At 35.2% G+C, this 15,834-nt stretch overlaps 3 protein-coding genes across 3 annotated transcripts in view; 1 reads left to right on the top strand and 2 right to left on the bottom strand.

Moving 5' to 3' along the window:
- Positions 1 to 15,548, bottom strand: part of LOC140055068 (probable methyltransferase-like protein 24) — a 46,879-nt gene extending 31,331 nt beyond the window's left edge. The window contains exon 1 of the mRNA XM_072100253.1: positions 15,509 to 15,548. The gene's annotated coding sequence lies outside the window, so the exon portion shown is untranslated. The remainder of the gene's footprint in view (positions 1 to 15,508) is intronic.
- Positions 326 to 4,229, bottom strand: LOC140054395 (radial spoke head protein 3 homolog B-like). The gene is made up of 7 exons (XM_072099373.1): positions 3,973 to 4,229; positions 3,450 to 3,528; positions 2,796 to 3,083; positions 2,328 to 2,531; positions 1,618 to 1,867; positions 1,207 to 1,340; positions 326 to 662 (listed from the first exon to the last, which is right to left on the bottom strand). Exons 1-7 carry the CDS (start codon positions 4,092 to 4,094, stop codon positions 546 to 548), a joined length of 1,194 nt encoding a protein of 397 aa, XP_071955474.1. The 5' UTR covers positions 4,095 to 4,229; the 3' UTR covers positions 326 to 545.
- On the top strand, positions 5,670 to 9,412 carry LOC140054964 (calcipressin-2-like). Its single transcript, XM_072100107.1, has 4 exons — positions 5,670 to 6,041; positions 6,660 to 6,833; positions 7,320 to 7,485; positions 8,018 to 9,412. The coding sequence occupies exons 1-4, from the start codon at positions 5,835 to 5,837 to the stop codon at positions 8,143 to 8,145; spliced, it is 675 nt and encodes a 224-aa protein (XP_071956208.1). The 5' UTR covers positions 5,670 to 5,834; the 3' UTR covers positions 8,146 to 9,412.
- Positions 15,549 to 15,834: the final 286 nt, after the last annotated feature.

Consider the following 15,834-nt stretch of genomic DNA (forward strand, 5'->3'; position numbering starts at 1 on the left):
ACGTCTGTATTTCAGTTAAATTATTTTTTTTTCGAATAATTTTTGGTGAAAGTTAATAACTATCATAATACTTCAAAATGACCCACTTTTTTTCGAAATCTTTTTATTTTTATTTTTTGGAAATTTTACAAAGGGACAATACATCTTTAAAATAGCATAGCACAACTGACCCTTTATAATTATACACAATCCGAAATTTTTCTCCAGTTTACAAAAAAACCTCGATTGACAACAAAAACTAACATACAAAATCAATTGAAAACAGAACATCTAATTGACAACAAAACGTTTTATTTTTTACATTTTACATTCAGAGATGATTTTAATACACAAACTATAATTTATATTTATACAATTACATTTTATATAAACTGTATTCACAAAAATAATCCAAATATGTTCTATATTATTTATACATACTACGTACAGATTCTCATTAAATTGTTCGCCAAATCAGTTTCCTTAAATGGCACCTAATGTTAAATGTAAGAGGTAATATTATTTTAAACAGATGGAAGGAGGTCTATTTATGTGAAATTGCTTATTTATTCGTCATCATCTGGTTCCCCTCCTCCTTCTTCTCCTTCCCCTTCCACTGGTCCTCCTGTGTCTGCTACTGCTTCTGGTTGACTCTCTGCTGCTGGCTCAGCTTGATCAACCCCCTGATAGAAAAGACAAATGTTGCAAAAAGAATTAATAATTTATTATAAAATAAATATAAAATGGTTTGATTAAATGTGCCTGTAGTGTAACTGCTCAGATCAAACCTGAGCGCCGCCTTTTTATATGGCCTGGCTTGCTACCTAGCCTACTACATGGCCTGGCTTGCTACCTAGCCTACTACATGGCCTGGCTTGCTACCTGGCCTTCGATATATGGAAATAGGTGTGTTTAAATGTTTAATCCACAATATAAAACAAATTTAATTTTCGTATTATGAGTTCCTAATCAAAACAATGAGCGTTGTTTTTTTTCGAAATATCTAGGCTTACTATTTCGGCCCATATTTTTTCTTTATTCTTTCTTTATATCAAACCAACAGTGTAAAACACCAATAACAGGTTGAAAATAAAAGCTAAACTATAAAATATGAGCCTATAAATATATACAAATGAAAAAGAAAATTTAAATAATTTCATTTACTAGTTTATAACATTCCAAAAATATTTTCAATTCTTTTATTTGGATTTTTTTAAATGCACATACCTCAACTGCATCTGAATTTAATTCTTGATCTAGCAATGCTTGTGCTGCCTGTGCTATTCTCTCTGCGTCTCTTTGAGATTCTTCGAGTTTAAAGTATGCTGCTGCCCTTGCTTTTACAACATCTCTTATAATTGCTATAAAAAAGATAAACATTCAATCAGTGAATTATATCTGAAGAGGTTGCTAATGCTAGTGCCAAGTATACCACTCGGCAGATCAAAAGAGTAAAAAAAAACTCCAAAAAAATGTTTCTACTAGTTTGACATAAGTGATGTGCCCAAATATGGTAGAGATATCCCAAGTATGGTAATGATATGACATCATCATGTCCATATATGGGAACATCACCTTTTTTTTTGTCACATAAAGTTTGACAGTGTAGACAGAGCTTTATAAAGCAAGTACACTTACCATCTAACATGGTACGTCCTAAAATAGATTTATCAATCTGCTTCTCAACTTGCTCCATAATCCATGGCATAAATCCGTTCTCAACATCCCTCTCAACTGGATCATAAAAGAAGCCATTGTCACTAAGTGTACCAAATACAGAGGGCACTAAATCAGCAAGGTAACTCTGTGCAAACGCTCTTGCAGCAATCTTGTCTGCGGTTTCACGCTCTTTCTTAAGAACTTCTCGTTGTTGCTTCATTCTCCTCTCCTAATAAATAAAAAATAATTTTATAAATGATTATTGCATTAATATATTAATATCTGTCTTTCATTAGTTAGTTGGCAGAAAGCAACATTTAACAGAGTAATTGATTTAAAAAAAGCTTTGGTTATATTGATTGTTTATGGAGATTGAAGTTTATGTTATGTAAAGCTCTGTGTACGCTATCAAACTAAAAAGTGTGATGTGCCCAAATATGGTAGTGATATGCTTAAATATGGTAGTGATATGACATCATCAGAGAGAGAGAGAGAGAGAGCTTTAAAGTCACTATTATAAGCAACCAAGTCATCATGGCCATCCTGAATATGATGTACAGGGGTGGATAAAAGAGGTTATTATTAACTACTGTACTTTTTGATAAATCCTGGATCCGCCCTCCTTGAAATATAATGAGAATAAAATGCTTCATCAACAACGTTTAAGAAAAAAAAAAATGTAGACTTACTTTCTCTTCTCTGTGTCGTCTCTCTTGCTCCTCAAGACGCTGTGTTTCTACAACCTCTGCATTACGCAACTCCTCAAATGCTCTCTGTTGAGCTCTGAGGTTAGCAAGCTCTTCCTCTTCCATAACTTCTAGTAAAGCCTGTTCGACAGTCTTTCCAACTAGCACCTCCAAGATGGGCTTAACTTCTAAATCAAAGTCAAACAACTGAAAAAAGAATATAAAACATAACTTATAGTTTATGGTTCAGAAATTGTTTAATAAACACATTTAAAGGTGTCATAAAGAATGTAAATGTAATGTATGATTTTACATTTAAAGCTATGTTTACACTATCAAACTTTATGTGATGTGGCCATATGGACATGATGATGTCATATCACTACTATATTTAAGAATATCACTACCGTATTTGGGCATACCACACTTTTTGTCAAATAGTTTGATAGTGTAAACAGATCTTTAACTTACATCTCCATCGTATATTTGTGTAGCAATATCTCTTCCAGTCTTGGCGGGTATGAAAAGTGGGGTAGGAGGTCGATCAAGGAAGGCGTCAGTTTGGCAGTCAACGTCTGCCTCCTCAACACGGTCACTCAATTCTTCGAGATATAGCTCTGTCTGAACGTCAATATGTTTACGGCCTTCTATTGGTTCTGGAGATCGTGTCTTTAACTGATCTCTTGCTCGTTTTCGAGCCACATTTCTCCTCCTAATTTCCTGTTGTCGTTGTATTTCAATTGGATCAGGTTGTGCTGTCTAGATAAGAATAGGACACTATCATCAATACAAAAACATTCCTAATTCAATATGAATTTATCTACTCATTAAGCTCTGTCTACACTATCAAATGTTATGTGACAAAAAAATGAGATGTACCCTTATATGTATATTATGATGTCATATCATTCACTACCATATCTGGGCACATCACACTTGTGTGTTCAGGCTAGTTTGATAGTCTAGACAGAGTGCAACACCTGAATGGATTCCTAAATAATAAAGTAGGTATACAGTTAACTAGATAGTTTTGGAAAAGTTGGTTAAGATTTCATGTGGTGAACCTTGGATGAATATGACTAGGCCCTAATTACTGAATGGTGTAAATGTATTTTAGTGTCTTACTGCTGGCAATGTATGTTGGGCATATGTGTTTCCTCTGACAATTCTTCTGTCGTACATAATATTTCCGTACAATCCATCTCTATATAAAACAAGAAAACAAACATAAAATACTAATACAGTATTATTATTTATAATTTAATAAGGTTACTCTACCTACAGTCAGTAATCAGTAGTACTCTAGACCTCCTGCGTACAGTACAGCTTCTCTACACCTATGCTCCGGTCAATCTCTATCTACATACAGATAACTAGGCCTCCTTTCTACTCCCTATTTTTATATAGTACTTAGATAAGCCTACTACCTACTAGGTTAGATAGAATATTATAAGACATTCAGCAGGATTGGACTCAAACTTTTCAGTTAACCTGCTATAATATTTAGGCTAGTTAGGTAGTAGGTATATTGTGCAAAAGAGATAAAAAATTATCAAAAATTTCTATTTAAACTAATCACCATAAGCCTATAGTATGGAAGTTAGACTAGGGGCCTAGGAATTACAATCTTCATAATCAATCTCCTTACCCAATGTTTTGATCTGCTGCAGCTGCAGCAGGTTCTCTGTATTTTTTCCGCTGTTGCGGCACCGATCGTGGTTGACTGGCAAACGTGTACGTTCCACTTTTCTGAGGTAATACAGTCGTCATTTTTACCTCTTCTTTATTAATGTTAATAAATAGATTTTATCTTAAATATATTCAGTCAATGTCAAACAACTAATGTATACAAAAACGTTTATTTTTTACAAAAGAATCTACAACTCACGTCCTCCATCTACGAAGAAAAATGGCCGAATGAACCGAATTACTTTGTTGTTGATACGGTAAACAAATAATTTATTTGAAAAATTTAAATTAATATACATTCAATTTGCGTTATGTTTATTCAATTAAAAAACATTTATATTATATTATTTAAATTGTCATCATCTAGAATGGCGTTTACTCGAAATTTAAAATTGATATTAAAAACAGTAAAGTAGTTCCTGTGTATGAATTCATAATAACAGTAATTAAGCATAAATAATTCGGTATCCATGGATACAGTTCGCGGTTTAGAGGGGGCGCTACAAATAATTAGCTATACTGTCCTCTAGCGGTTGGTGATCTTCAGCTTTTCTCCGATCCTGTTCACACGTGACACACAACACAAGTTAATTCCCCTTTTTCGCAGACACTAGTTATTAAGTCTACGTAACATCGGAATTCAAATTTCAAACAAAACAAGTTTAAGATTTCACGATTAAAAATACAGCTTTCAAGAAATAATAAGTATGCTTGTTTTTTGTGTCTTGAAATGAATCAATAGAGCGACTTTGTATTCATTATGATTCTGATTAAACTTATTATTGAAATTTCACTTGAAAATAACAATAAAAAAAAAAAATTATACTCAAGTAGGCCTAAGTATCTATTAAAATTAATTAGCTGCAGCTGAGAGAGAGGCACACAGCACAGGTGGCTAACTGGTGTGTGTGGTCCATGTTGTGGGCTGAATTGGCCGTGAAAGACCATGCCATGGTTTCCTTTGGTCCACGGTTCGAATCCCATCGCCGCTTGCGGGTTGGAATACATCGTACCACACCGTCTTTCGGATGAGACGTTAAGCCGTTGGGCATGTATGCACAATAAGAACGCAGATACGTACACACTCTTCGAAGGGTAGGGGATCGTCTCCCGGCGACTGCCAAATTCACTAGAATAACCTCACCACCAGAAACAAGAGTGGGCTATGTGTGTGTGTAACACCAAAAATAACAACAGCAATTTAATAAAAAATCATTACCATCATAATTGTTTGAAGGTTTGCATGGCGAAATCTATTTGAAAGTTTGCGGTACATCACGTATATTAGTTCTGAAAAGAACTGGGAGTTTCTCGACGTTTCGATCAAAAATGTGCTTATTAATACTGTACTGTAGTCGCGGTTAGTCATGATTAAAGTGCCGCATTGTCATTTTAAAAACAAATTATAGATTCAGTGATTTAATCAGGGCAGGTATGTTGTCCATTCATTGCAAAAACGCATGATTAATCATAAATCATAGTAAGAGTACTAATAGAAACGGATTTACGATACGTCCACACGAAAATATCCAACAGAAATAGTTTCGATTACGTAATTCGTTGATTTTGTGACGTCAAAAAGCCAGTGGGATGACGTTCTTTTCTCTACTTTTCCCGTAAGAGGGCGTTTTTCTGTGAAATTTTGACACAAAAAACACTCACAACAGCACGACGGAGTGAATAATCAGTAGTTTAATTTGATTGTTTTACGTCAAAAACAAAATTGTTTATGCTGTAAATTCATTTTAGTTATTCTTGTGTTTTCCCAAGGCATTAACTTAAAAATAGCAAGTGCAAAATTCTGTATTTTTGCGAGAAACAATGTGCGATGAACAGATGTTCGTTGATCGGCCACAGAACTGGGATTGGAGAAGAGAGGATGAAGATGAAGAAGTAACGATGGACAATGGTCCTGATGAAAGGACAATGTCTAATCAATCATCACTGGACATTGAATATTATGACTTACCCACATCGCTTGTAGCTACTAATATAGATGATGAAGTATTCCAAAACGATTTACTTAAGGTGTGTAGACGTTGAAAGCTAATCTTCTAACAGGGACGAAACGACTTGTTTACAACATCATGTGTTGTTAAATGACATTTCCTTCCGTTTAGTCTGCTGCTAGCTAATGAGCTAGGCCTATATATTTGGAATTTGTAGCTTAGAAATAGAATTTCAGTATACACAATTATAGTACAAAAAAGTTCACCAGAAGAAGTACAGTTTCCAATAATAAAAGCACATTCATTTTAATGATTGTTAATAAATACCATTTTTAATAATTTTGTTGATCGTAAATTAATGTCTAATAATAATATTATGATCTGCATTTTTCAACCCTAAAGGTTTATTATAATAAATACATTTATTTCAAAGGGTATTAATAATGAACATAACCAGCTTTGTCTCTTGATAATGTGGATGTTTGTAAAAATAATTTATAATGAATTGTATTATTGTATAGATTTCAATTTGGGTTACATTCCGTACTGTATTGACTCTAGATTAAACACTACCCATTTACATTGAACAAAAATTAGGTCATGTGTACAAAAACACAACCATGTATTCCCACAAGTTTGGCTTTCCCAATTGTTACGGATCAATGAGAAAACTAATTTTTTGTGATGTTTATTTCAGAAAATGTTTGAGAACACTTGTTGTGCGTTTGGAGAGAATGTAACGTTTCAATATTTTCCAAGTTTTAAAAGAATACGAATAAATTATGAAACACCTGAACAGGTGGTTGAGGCACACTTAGCACTTCACAAAAAGGAAATCAATGGAAAAATAGTAAAGTCATATTTCATTCAGGTAAGAATTATACATTGAAACCTGTGAATGTCTGTTGATAGTTAGTTCATACAGTTTCTTAAATTTGTATTATATAAAAACTTTATTTCGCAAATACAATGCATAGCAAAAACATACAAAAGTTATAAAAATACATGAGTATTATAAAAAAATTAGTGTTAATTAATATAGTATTATTAATTAATTAGTATAAAATTATTTTCAATGACCAATTTAATCAAATGTTTTTCTATTTACCATTTTTACCCATTTTGGTGTTCTTGATCTTGAGAAATGTTTCAAGATGGATACAAATTGTTGATCATTTTTGTACCACCTAAATGGCACAAAAATATTATTCTAAAAATATTTATTGTAAGCTAAATAAAATTAGATTTGACTAATATTAGTAGTAAGAGTACTCAATTTCACTTTCAAGCAATGGCAATCTGTTTTGTAGACAAATTGTAGAATTGTTATTCATGTTCCAAATTTTTATTTTTACAGCCTCCAAGGTCAGTACATGTAAATCCAACGCTTCAACCCCCGAAACCAACTAAACAGTTTCTAATATCGCCACCAGCTTCACCTCCTGTGGGCTGGGAGCCGATCACTGAAGCAGAACCAGTTGTAAATTACAACATTTTAGCAGCTATGGCTAATCTTGCACCAGGTAAACATATTACGTTCTGTCTAAACTATAAAACTTTATGTTATTTGAGCATGATGACATCATATCACTACACATTTGATGTGATAGTGTAGACAGAGCTTTCAAGTTGAGAATATACCATTGAAAACTATAACATACTAAATACATACATACTGGAACATCCACTATAATATATATATGTCCAGGGGACACTTTCCTATGTCAGGTGCAATATTTGTTCTAATACTACAGTCAAGCAAGATTCAGGGGACATTCCTATTAATAAGATAAGATTACACTTTGTTGGTTCCCGAACTCTCACATCAGGTATAGCCCCTTAATTGTGATAGCTTGCAGGCCTGGTCTTTTTAAAATTGTAGGTGTGCTACAAATTGCAATCCTCAATACATTCAGGGGTGCTGTAGGTGTGCCGTTTGTATTTTGGCGTGTAGAAATTTACCAAATTTAAATCACACTCCTCAAGGGCACCTCAAAAGAAAAGGCCTGAGCTTGCTTTATTTCTTTTCTTAAACATCTGTTTACATTATTTCAGGTAAAGAGCATGAATTACATGCAGGTTGTAGTATTACACCTAGTATTGTAGTCCTTCCATGTGAGGATCCACCCAAGAAACCAACCAAGATGAAGATTGAACAAACGCAATGCCCTCCAAGACGATGAAAATTAATTTCACGGGCACGATAATTTGATGCAAGTTTTCAAACTTAAGGAGTATGACAATAATATCTTGGATAACAAATGTATTGGTTCTTCCATAGTTTTTGAGCTACTGAAGGGGAGCTGGGTGCTGCTATATTGTTTGTCATGAATTTAACATTGGTGTTTCTTCAGATACAGGCTGGAATTTCCGAATTCTTAATGTGATCTGGTTACTATAAACGGCGTCATCAAAATTCAGATTCTATTTTTCTTCTGAACCAAATCAATATTTTCCTTTGTACAATTATTTCACTGTTCCATTTAAATATTCACTTCTACAGTATATTAGTCCTTAATTTAAGCAATTGTATTTTGTCATGGTATGAGGTTGTGGCTTTTTTTCTCATTAGAATACCATGTTGGCTGATTTAAAGTTTTTACAAAGATTTTTTTTACAAGATTAATGCTGCTTTCTTATGTATACAGTAGTGCTTTTCTTTTGTACAAAATTTTTAATCTCTAGACAATCGTTTTTTATTTATTTGGTATAGTTTGTTGTTTAGGACACTAAATGCAACTAGAATTGTATTGAATACTTTATCTTCATTAGGTCTTTTTTGTTATTAATAATTGTATTTAATGTAATTTAATTGTAAATTGAATTTTACCTTTGAATAGGTACTGTATTTAAATATAGATTTGAACTAAATGCTGCCCACAACTACAGTAAATAAATATCCAGGACATTTTTTAAATTTAAAGCATATTTAAACGAATAAAAAATCATTATATTATATACAAATAATTATGCTGTGCATTGATTGAAATGCATCATATTACCATTTCAATTGTTCAAAAAATACATTTTATGATATTTAGACCTAGAGTAGTAACAATAATATACAGTACAAAAATATAATGTAAATAAATAGACTGCAGGAGACTAGGCCTATTTTTAGCCATAGGTTTAATGTATCACAGTATGATTTTTGTTTTACAAGCAAACCTTGTATTATGAACCTGCAGTAAGTATGTAACATTTTGTATTTAATTGATTGCACTGAACAACTAAACAAAAATGGCGTGTGGAACATGTCTACCATACCAACAAAGACCACATTGCCAATTTTTATTTCACCTAATAACTAAACTACTGTATTGTCTTTAACTGGAGGAACATTTGGGAACTTGATTTAATAAGAGAATAAAGTAAAAACTACTTTCTTTACTCTGTATAGACATTTACTACACAAGCACAAATAAATAAGCTGTACCATAGACCATATAATTGTAAAATGTGTTGTTTTGATCTTGTTTGCTCATACACATATGTAGAAATGTTTGTAGTTTAATTAATAAATATCTGTATAAAACTATATAAACATCACATAAAATATGCGAGTTTGAGATCTTGGACCTCTTTATAAAAATGCTCTCTCACCTCCACCACCACACAGTTCTTTATTTTTCACTATAACATTACATAGGTCTAGGCCCATCTACCCATCATGTGTATGTACTTCTTTCTTTTAGATAAATATTATATTTCAAGCATGTAAAATTGGTGAACATAAAAACAAATGCCTGGCTGTACAAACTTGGGCCATGTCTAATAATAGACCGGCAGCCCAGAGACATTTGGTTAGATGAGCTAGGTACCAATATCTGACTATTTGAGTGTGTTGGGGGTCACTTGAAGTGAATGAAAATGGGAGTCTGCCGGGTACCCCCTGCTGCGTCTAGACCGGGGGGACCCCGAAACGTGCTAAAAAATCGGCACAGGTTAGATGAGAGAGATACCACCTAATTTTACCACCATGGGATGCCCATTGGCATCCTTATAACAGTATCACAAACGACAGACTTTTTCTCTGCTGCAAAAGGCCCGCCAGACCCCCCGAGGGAGGGCCTAAAATGGGGTTAGCATAGATGAGTGAGGTACCACTCAAAATCAATTCCAAACGAACAAGTTGTGTTCATACAATACTAAATGGATAACAACAGACTAATTGTCTGCTGCACCGCAAGTGCCAGACACCCTAAAGTTAGGCCCCCTTCCCCCAACTAACCCAGCTTAGATATTGTAGATACCACCAGCAACCAATGTTATATGATTTAGCACATTGTAAGCAATACCAAATGACCTATTACAGACTATCTGAACACTGCCCTGGCCCTGGCAGACCCCTCTAAAGTTAGACTAGAAACCCTCTTTCCCCAACTAGCCCAGCTTAGATATTGTAGATACCACCAGCAACCAATGTTATGATTTAGCACATTGTAAGCAATCACCAAATGACCTATTACAAACTATCTGTACACTGCCTTGACCCTGGCAGACCCCTCTAAAGTTCGACTAGAGACTCCATTCCCCCAACTGGCCTAGCTTAGATATTGTTGATACCACCAGCAACCAATGTTATAATTATGATTTAGCACATTGTAAGCAATACAAAATGACCTATAACAGACTATCTGTACACTGCCTTGGCACTGGCAGACCCCTCTAAAGTTCCCCCATTTACCCCAAGTATATAGCCTACCTTAGATATTGTAGATACCACCAGCAGCAAAAAAATAACCACCCAAAACAACATGTTTAATTGAATAAAGTTTAACTTTAATCGAACTAACACAAAACAATTGAAAATATATCAATGACGATAAAATGACCATTACCATTCTAAAGGGGAAAATAGTTTAAGAGTTTCAATTAAAACTTATATAATTATAAGCCAAATATATATAACAAGTATGGATTCGGGTAAATTTAGCATTCCTTGCCTTTGGATGTCAAAGATACATCCGTCTGTAACTCTTGGACATATTTTGAGAGAAAGCTTAGTAATCACCCTAATCAAATTCAGGATGGTAGTAACTTAATCTAAAGTGATTTGATTAATTAATAGTGGGTAATTTTAAATGCTGTATATTATAATCTTAATCCTGTATTCATATGTATATATATATATTTATAAATCCAAAGGCAAATTACTGAAAAAATGACAATGCTGTGGGTATCAGTGGCTGGATCTCAATGGAGATACAAAAAAAAAGCGAAAAGCTAAATCAAAACGATAAAGTAAACAGCCAGAAAAGTTAGCAGAGCTTTCGCGCAACACTAGCCCTTCATCAGTGCAAGTCTTATATAGATGCGTTGAGGCTGCAAACGTGCTCAATTGGAATCAAGAGCGAATATATATTTTTATAAAGTAGATGGAACACGGACGTCTACTACACGGTGTTTCACGTTAAACGATCTTCAGATAGACTGAACAATACCGTATCTCGATCGAAAAAAATATTTAAAAAAAAAATTATAAATATATATAATTTTTTTTTATGTACTTTATTTATGTAGATATGTAGTACTGTATCTATTAAAAAAGGTATTTGAACAAAATTAGAGATCTCAATGAGATCCAAATTGACAATTGCCGCAAAATCCTCACTGAGTTTGACGTTGAAATTCACTCTAGAACTAAGAAGTTGAAAAGAGAACTTCCTGCATCCTAGTTTCAAAACAAACTCAGGATTATCGCCAATGACTGCCGTAAACAATCAACGATAATGGCCCGAAGGGAACATCACAAATTTGGTCTACCATGCAGACTTGGTCATTTCAACACAAATGACTCTACCTTCGGATGACTTCAGGGCTTTTAGGAAACCCTGCAGAAGGTTCGTTGGGACATATAACAAGAATCAGAGCAACACCTCTGATTCAGTTGTTGAAATTGTCGACTTTCCGAAGGAGAGAAAAAACTTCCTTCCCGAGGACTTAAATTCTGCCCAAAACCAAGGCAGGTCGGCGCACAACAACTATCTTTGGATATAGAGTCTTTTTCTAGAAGATTACGATTACGTGAATATTTTGCTGATTCAGACAGCAGCACCACGCAAAACGAAGGCAACGCTAACAAATTTAAACCAAAAAGGTTTCCACCTAAAAATCGTTGTCCAGCTTTAGAAACATTTATCCAGGCTATTGAGGAGGATGTACAAAACTACGTCCCGAGTCCAGATAAACGTGACAATCTCAAAACAAGAGAGGCAGGCCATTGCCAAATTGCGTCAGCGTAATGATATCATCATTAAACCCGCTGATAAAGGTTCTGCCACTGTTGCTATGGACATCAAATTTTATTAAGAGGAATCCTTAAGACAGCTTCATTATATATCGTAAACTCACAACGGAACCCACCCCGGAAATTGCGGATAAGGTGGCAAAATCTGTTTCTGTGATGGTAAAAAAAAACACTCCATCGATCCTAAGATTTACAGTTACCAAATCCACTAGTAGCGTTGATTTTGTGGACACTATAGTGACCATAGAAAATGGTACTCTCAAAACTGACCTATTCCGTAAACCCACTGATAAAAATATGTACCTGCTCCCTAGCAGTTGTCATCCCCAACATTGTACTAAAAACATACCGAACAGTAAAGCATTACCTATCAGACGTATCTGTTCTTCAGATTTAGATTTTCAGAATCGTACCGAAGAACTAACCGGACATCTCCGGAATAGAAATTACAAACCTATCAACCTAGGTTGCCTCCATTACGGGGCTATTAATTTATTGAGAAACATATGCCCATTCTACAGTCCACAGAACGTCTCAGGACTGTTTTTCCGGAACCACCCATTATTGCATTTCGTAGACCTCCCAACCTTCGTGATATATTAGTCAGATCCAAATGTAAGAGTGAAATTAACTCTCATGACAGTCAAAATTTGGGCAGTCACCTTTGCGGCAAATCTTGCAAAACTTGTTCATTGGTTGATTCTACTGAAAAATTTAAGAGTAACCAAACTGGCCACATTTTTCGGATAAGACAATCAATTAATTGTCTAACCAAAAACGTCATTTATCTCATATACTGTAATATTTGTGGCAAACAGTACGTCGGAGAAACCAAAAACACTCTCCGTATGAGAATGACACAACACAGATCAGCTATCAACACATTAAAGCTTGTTCAACCTGTAGCCGAACATTTTAATTCATCTGGTCACTCGATAACAAATTTCAGAGTTATTGCAATATTCCATGTGTCAAATGGAGCGACAAAACTTGCAAAGACAAGGAAAACCACTGGGAATTACAACTTAAAACCACAAAACCTTTTGTACTTAACATTAGAAACATACTCCCAGGTTGGTAAAATTTTTCCATTGTCTACCTAAATTTAAGTATCAATATTAACCACCATTTAAGCTGTTTTTAGTCGCGTGGACGCGACTCTATAGTTCACTATGTCGGCGGTCGGTGGGTCTGTCGGTCTGTCTGTCGGTCCGGTATCACTATGCGTTTTAGCACGCGACTTATGGCTGTTGGCCGTGTTTAGTTTCATTCCAAAATTGTTTATACTGTATCTCTACCAAGCTACCTTCTTTGTTTTCTACTCTTATTCAGACTCCACCCTGTCTCCTTTTGTTGTATTTCTTTTATTCCTGTCCACCCAGGCAGCACTTGCCAGCTCTTATCCTTCACTTGCAATGATGAAGGGCTAGTGTTGCCCGAAAGCTCTGCTAACGTTTCTGGCTGTTTTACTTTAGCCTTTTGATTTAGCTTTTCACTTTTTTTTTGTATCTTTATTGAGATTCAGCCACTGATACCCACAGCATTGTCATTTTTTCAGTTATTTGCCTTTGGATTTATATATATAAATATATATAGAGGATTAAGATTATAATATACAGCATTTAAAATTACCAACTATTAATTAATCAAATCACTTTTGATTAAGTTACTACAATCCTGAATTTGATTAAGGTGATTACTAAGCTTTCTCTTAAAATAGGTTGCAAGAGTTACAGACGAATGTATCTTTGACATTCAAAGGCAAGGAATTCCAGATCCTCACAATTCTTAGCAGGAATGCTAAATTTACTCGAATCCGTACTTGTTTATATTTGGCTTATATAAGTTTGAAGTGAAACTCTTAAACTATTTTTCCCTTTAAAATGGTAATGGTCATTTTATCGTCATTGATGTGATATATTTTCAATTGTTTTGTGTTAGTTCGATTAAAGTTAAACTTTATTCAATTAAATATGTTGTTTTGTGTGGTTTTTTTGTTGGTATCTACAATATCTAAGGATATACTTGGGGTAAATGGGGGAACTTTAGAGGGGTCTGCCAGTGCCAAGGCAGTGTACAGATAGTCTGTTATAGGTCATTTGATATTGCTTACAATGTGCTAAATCATAATTATAACATTGGTTGCTGGTGGTATCTACAATATCTAAGCTAGGCCAGTTGGGGGAATGGAGTCTCTAGTCGAACTTTAGAGGGGTCTGCCAGGGCCAAGGCAGTGTACAGATAGTTTGTAATAGGTCATTTGGTGATTGCTTACAATGTGCTAAATCATATAACATTGGTTGCTGGTGGTATCTACAATATCTAAGCTGGGCTAGTTGGGGAAAGAGGGGTCTCTAGTCTAACTTTAGAGGGGTCTGCCAGGGCCAGGGCAGTGTTCAGATAGTCTGTAATTATAGGTCATTTGGTATTGCCTACATGTGCTAAATCATATAACATTGGTTGCTGGTGGTATCTACAATATCTAAGCTGGGTTAGTTGGGGGAAGGGGGCCTAACTTTAGGGTGTCTGGCACTTGCGGTGCAGCAGACAATTAGTCTGTTGTTATCCATTTAGTATTGTATGAACACAACTTGTTCGTTTGGAATTGATTTTGAGTGGTACCTCACTCATCTATGCTAACCCCATTTTAGGCCCTCCCTCGGGGGGTCTGGCGGGCCTTTTGCAGCAGAGAAAAAGTCTGTCGTTTGTGATACTGTTATAAGGATGCCAATGGGCATCCCATGGTGGTAAAATTAGGTGGTATCTCTCTCATCTAACCTGTGCCGATTTTTTAGCACGTTTCGGGGTCCCCCCGGTCTAGACGCAGCAGGGGGTACCCGGCAGACTCCCATTTTCATTCACTTCAAGTGACCCCCAACACACTCAAATAGTCAGATATTGGTACCTAGCTCATCTAACCAAATGTCTCTGGGCTGCCGGTCTATAAGCCCTAGCCTAGAGCCTAGCTAGTCATCACTGATGATTCAGCAGAGACGGAGCTAGGCCTGTGCTCCTACTACTTACTAATAGTACTACTACTACTACTACAAACAAGCTGACTCACTCACTGAGGAGATTGAGGCTAGCCTGCTGTATGCTAGCTGGGTGGGCCTGCCCCCCCCCCCCCCCTGCCCTGACCATCTATGGTCTGCGCCATTATTACCAACTTTACTTCATTGTGCACGTGAGGGCATGCACAGGCTAACCCAGATTTTATGAAAGCAATACATTATTAGTATAGGCCTAGGCTACTAGTATTATAAATTATAATCAATTCAATGTTTAACTGTACTTACTTTTTAATCTTTCCGTGGCGCCAGCCAGGCCCATGTGCGTTTCGTTCGTCGTCTGGTTGTGTTGTCACGTGTGGGGCATGCTGAACGTGTCATTTCGATACTGACTGCAGATTGGTCAGTAGTTCATGATTATTTAATTTTTTAAACTCAAGCTTGAATATACTGTAGTAGTGCCACTAGTGACCTATTAATCACTAATAAATTACGTGATAATACGTGAAAATAAATGTACGTATTGGTTTTGGCACTGTGCCACAGGAAAAGTGGATAGTAACAAAAATTATACATTACAAAACAAAAAACAATCTTCTCTATTATTTTATTCC

The sequence above is a fragment of the Antedon mediterranea genome, chromosome 7 (genome assembly GCF_964355755.1).
Source record: "Antedon mediterranea chromosome 7, ecAntMedi1.1, whole genome shotgun sequence".
Taxonomy (NCBI): domain Eukaryota; kingdom Metazoa; phylum Echinodermata; class Crinoidea; order Comatulida; family Antedonidae; genus Antedon; species Antedon mediterranea.

What these genes read in the sequence shown, in the direction of transcription:
- LOC140054395 (XM_072099373.1), bottom strand. Translation starts at nt 4,094, where the DNA reads ATGACGACTGTATTACCTCAGAAAAGTGGAACGTACACGTTTGCCAGT. An exon ending in GCAGCAGATCAAAACATTGG is followed by an intron (nt 3,529 to 3,972) that starts GTAAGGAGATTG and finishes TGTTTTATATAG; the next exon opens with AGATGGATTGTACGGAAATA. An exon ending in CCCAACATACATTGCCAGCA is followed by an intron (nt 3,084 to 3,449) that starts GTAAGACACTAA and finishes ATTCTTATCTAG; the next exon opens with ACAGCACAACCTGATCCAAT.
- LOC140054964 (XM_072100107.1), top strand. Translation starts at nt 5,835, where the DNA reads ATGTGCGATGAACAGATGTTCGTTGATCGGCCACAGAACTGGGATTGG. An exon ending in TAAAGTCATATTTCATTCAG is followed by an intron (nt 6,834 to 7,319) that starts GTAAGAATTATA and finishes TTATTTTTACAG; the next exon opens with CCTCCAAGGTCAGTACATGT. An exon ending in TATGGCTAATCTTGCACCAG is followed by an intron (nt 7,486 to 8,017) that starts GTAAACATATTA and finishes ACATTATTTCAG; the next exon opens with GTAAAGAGCATGAATTACAT.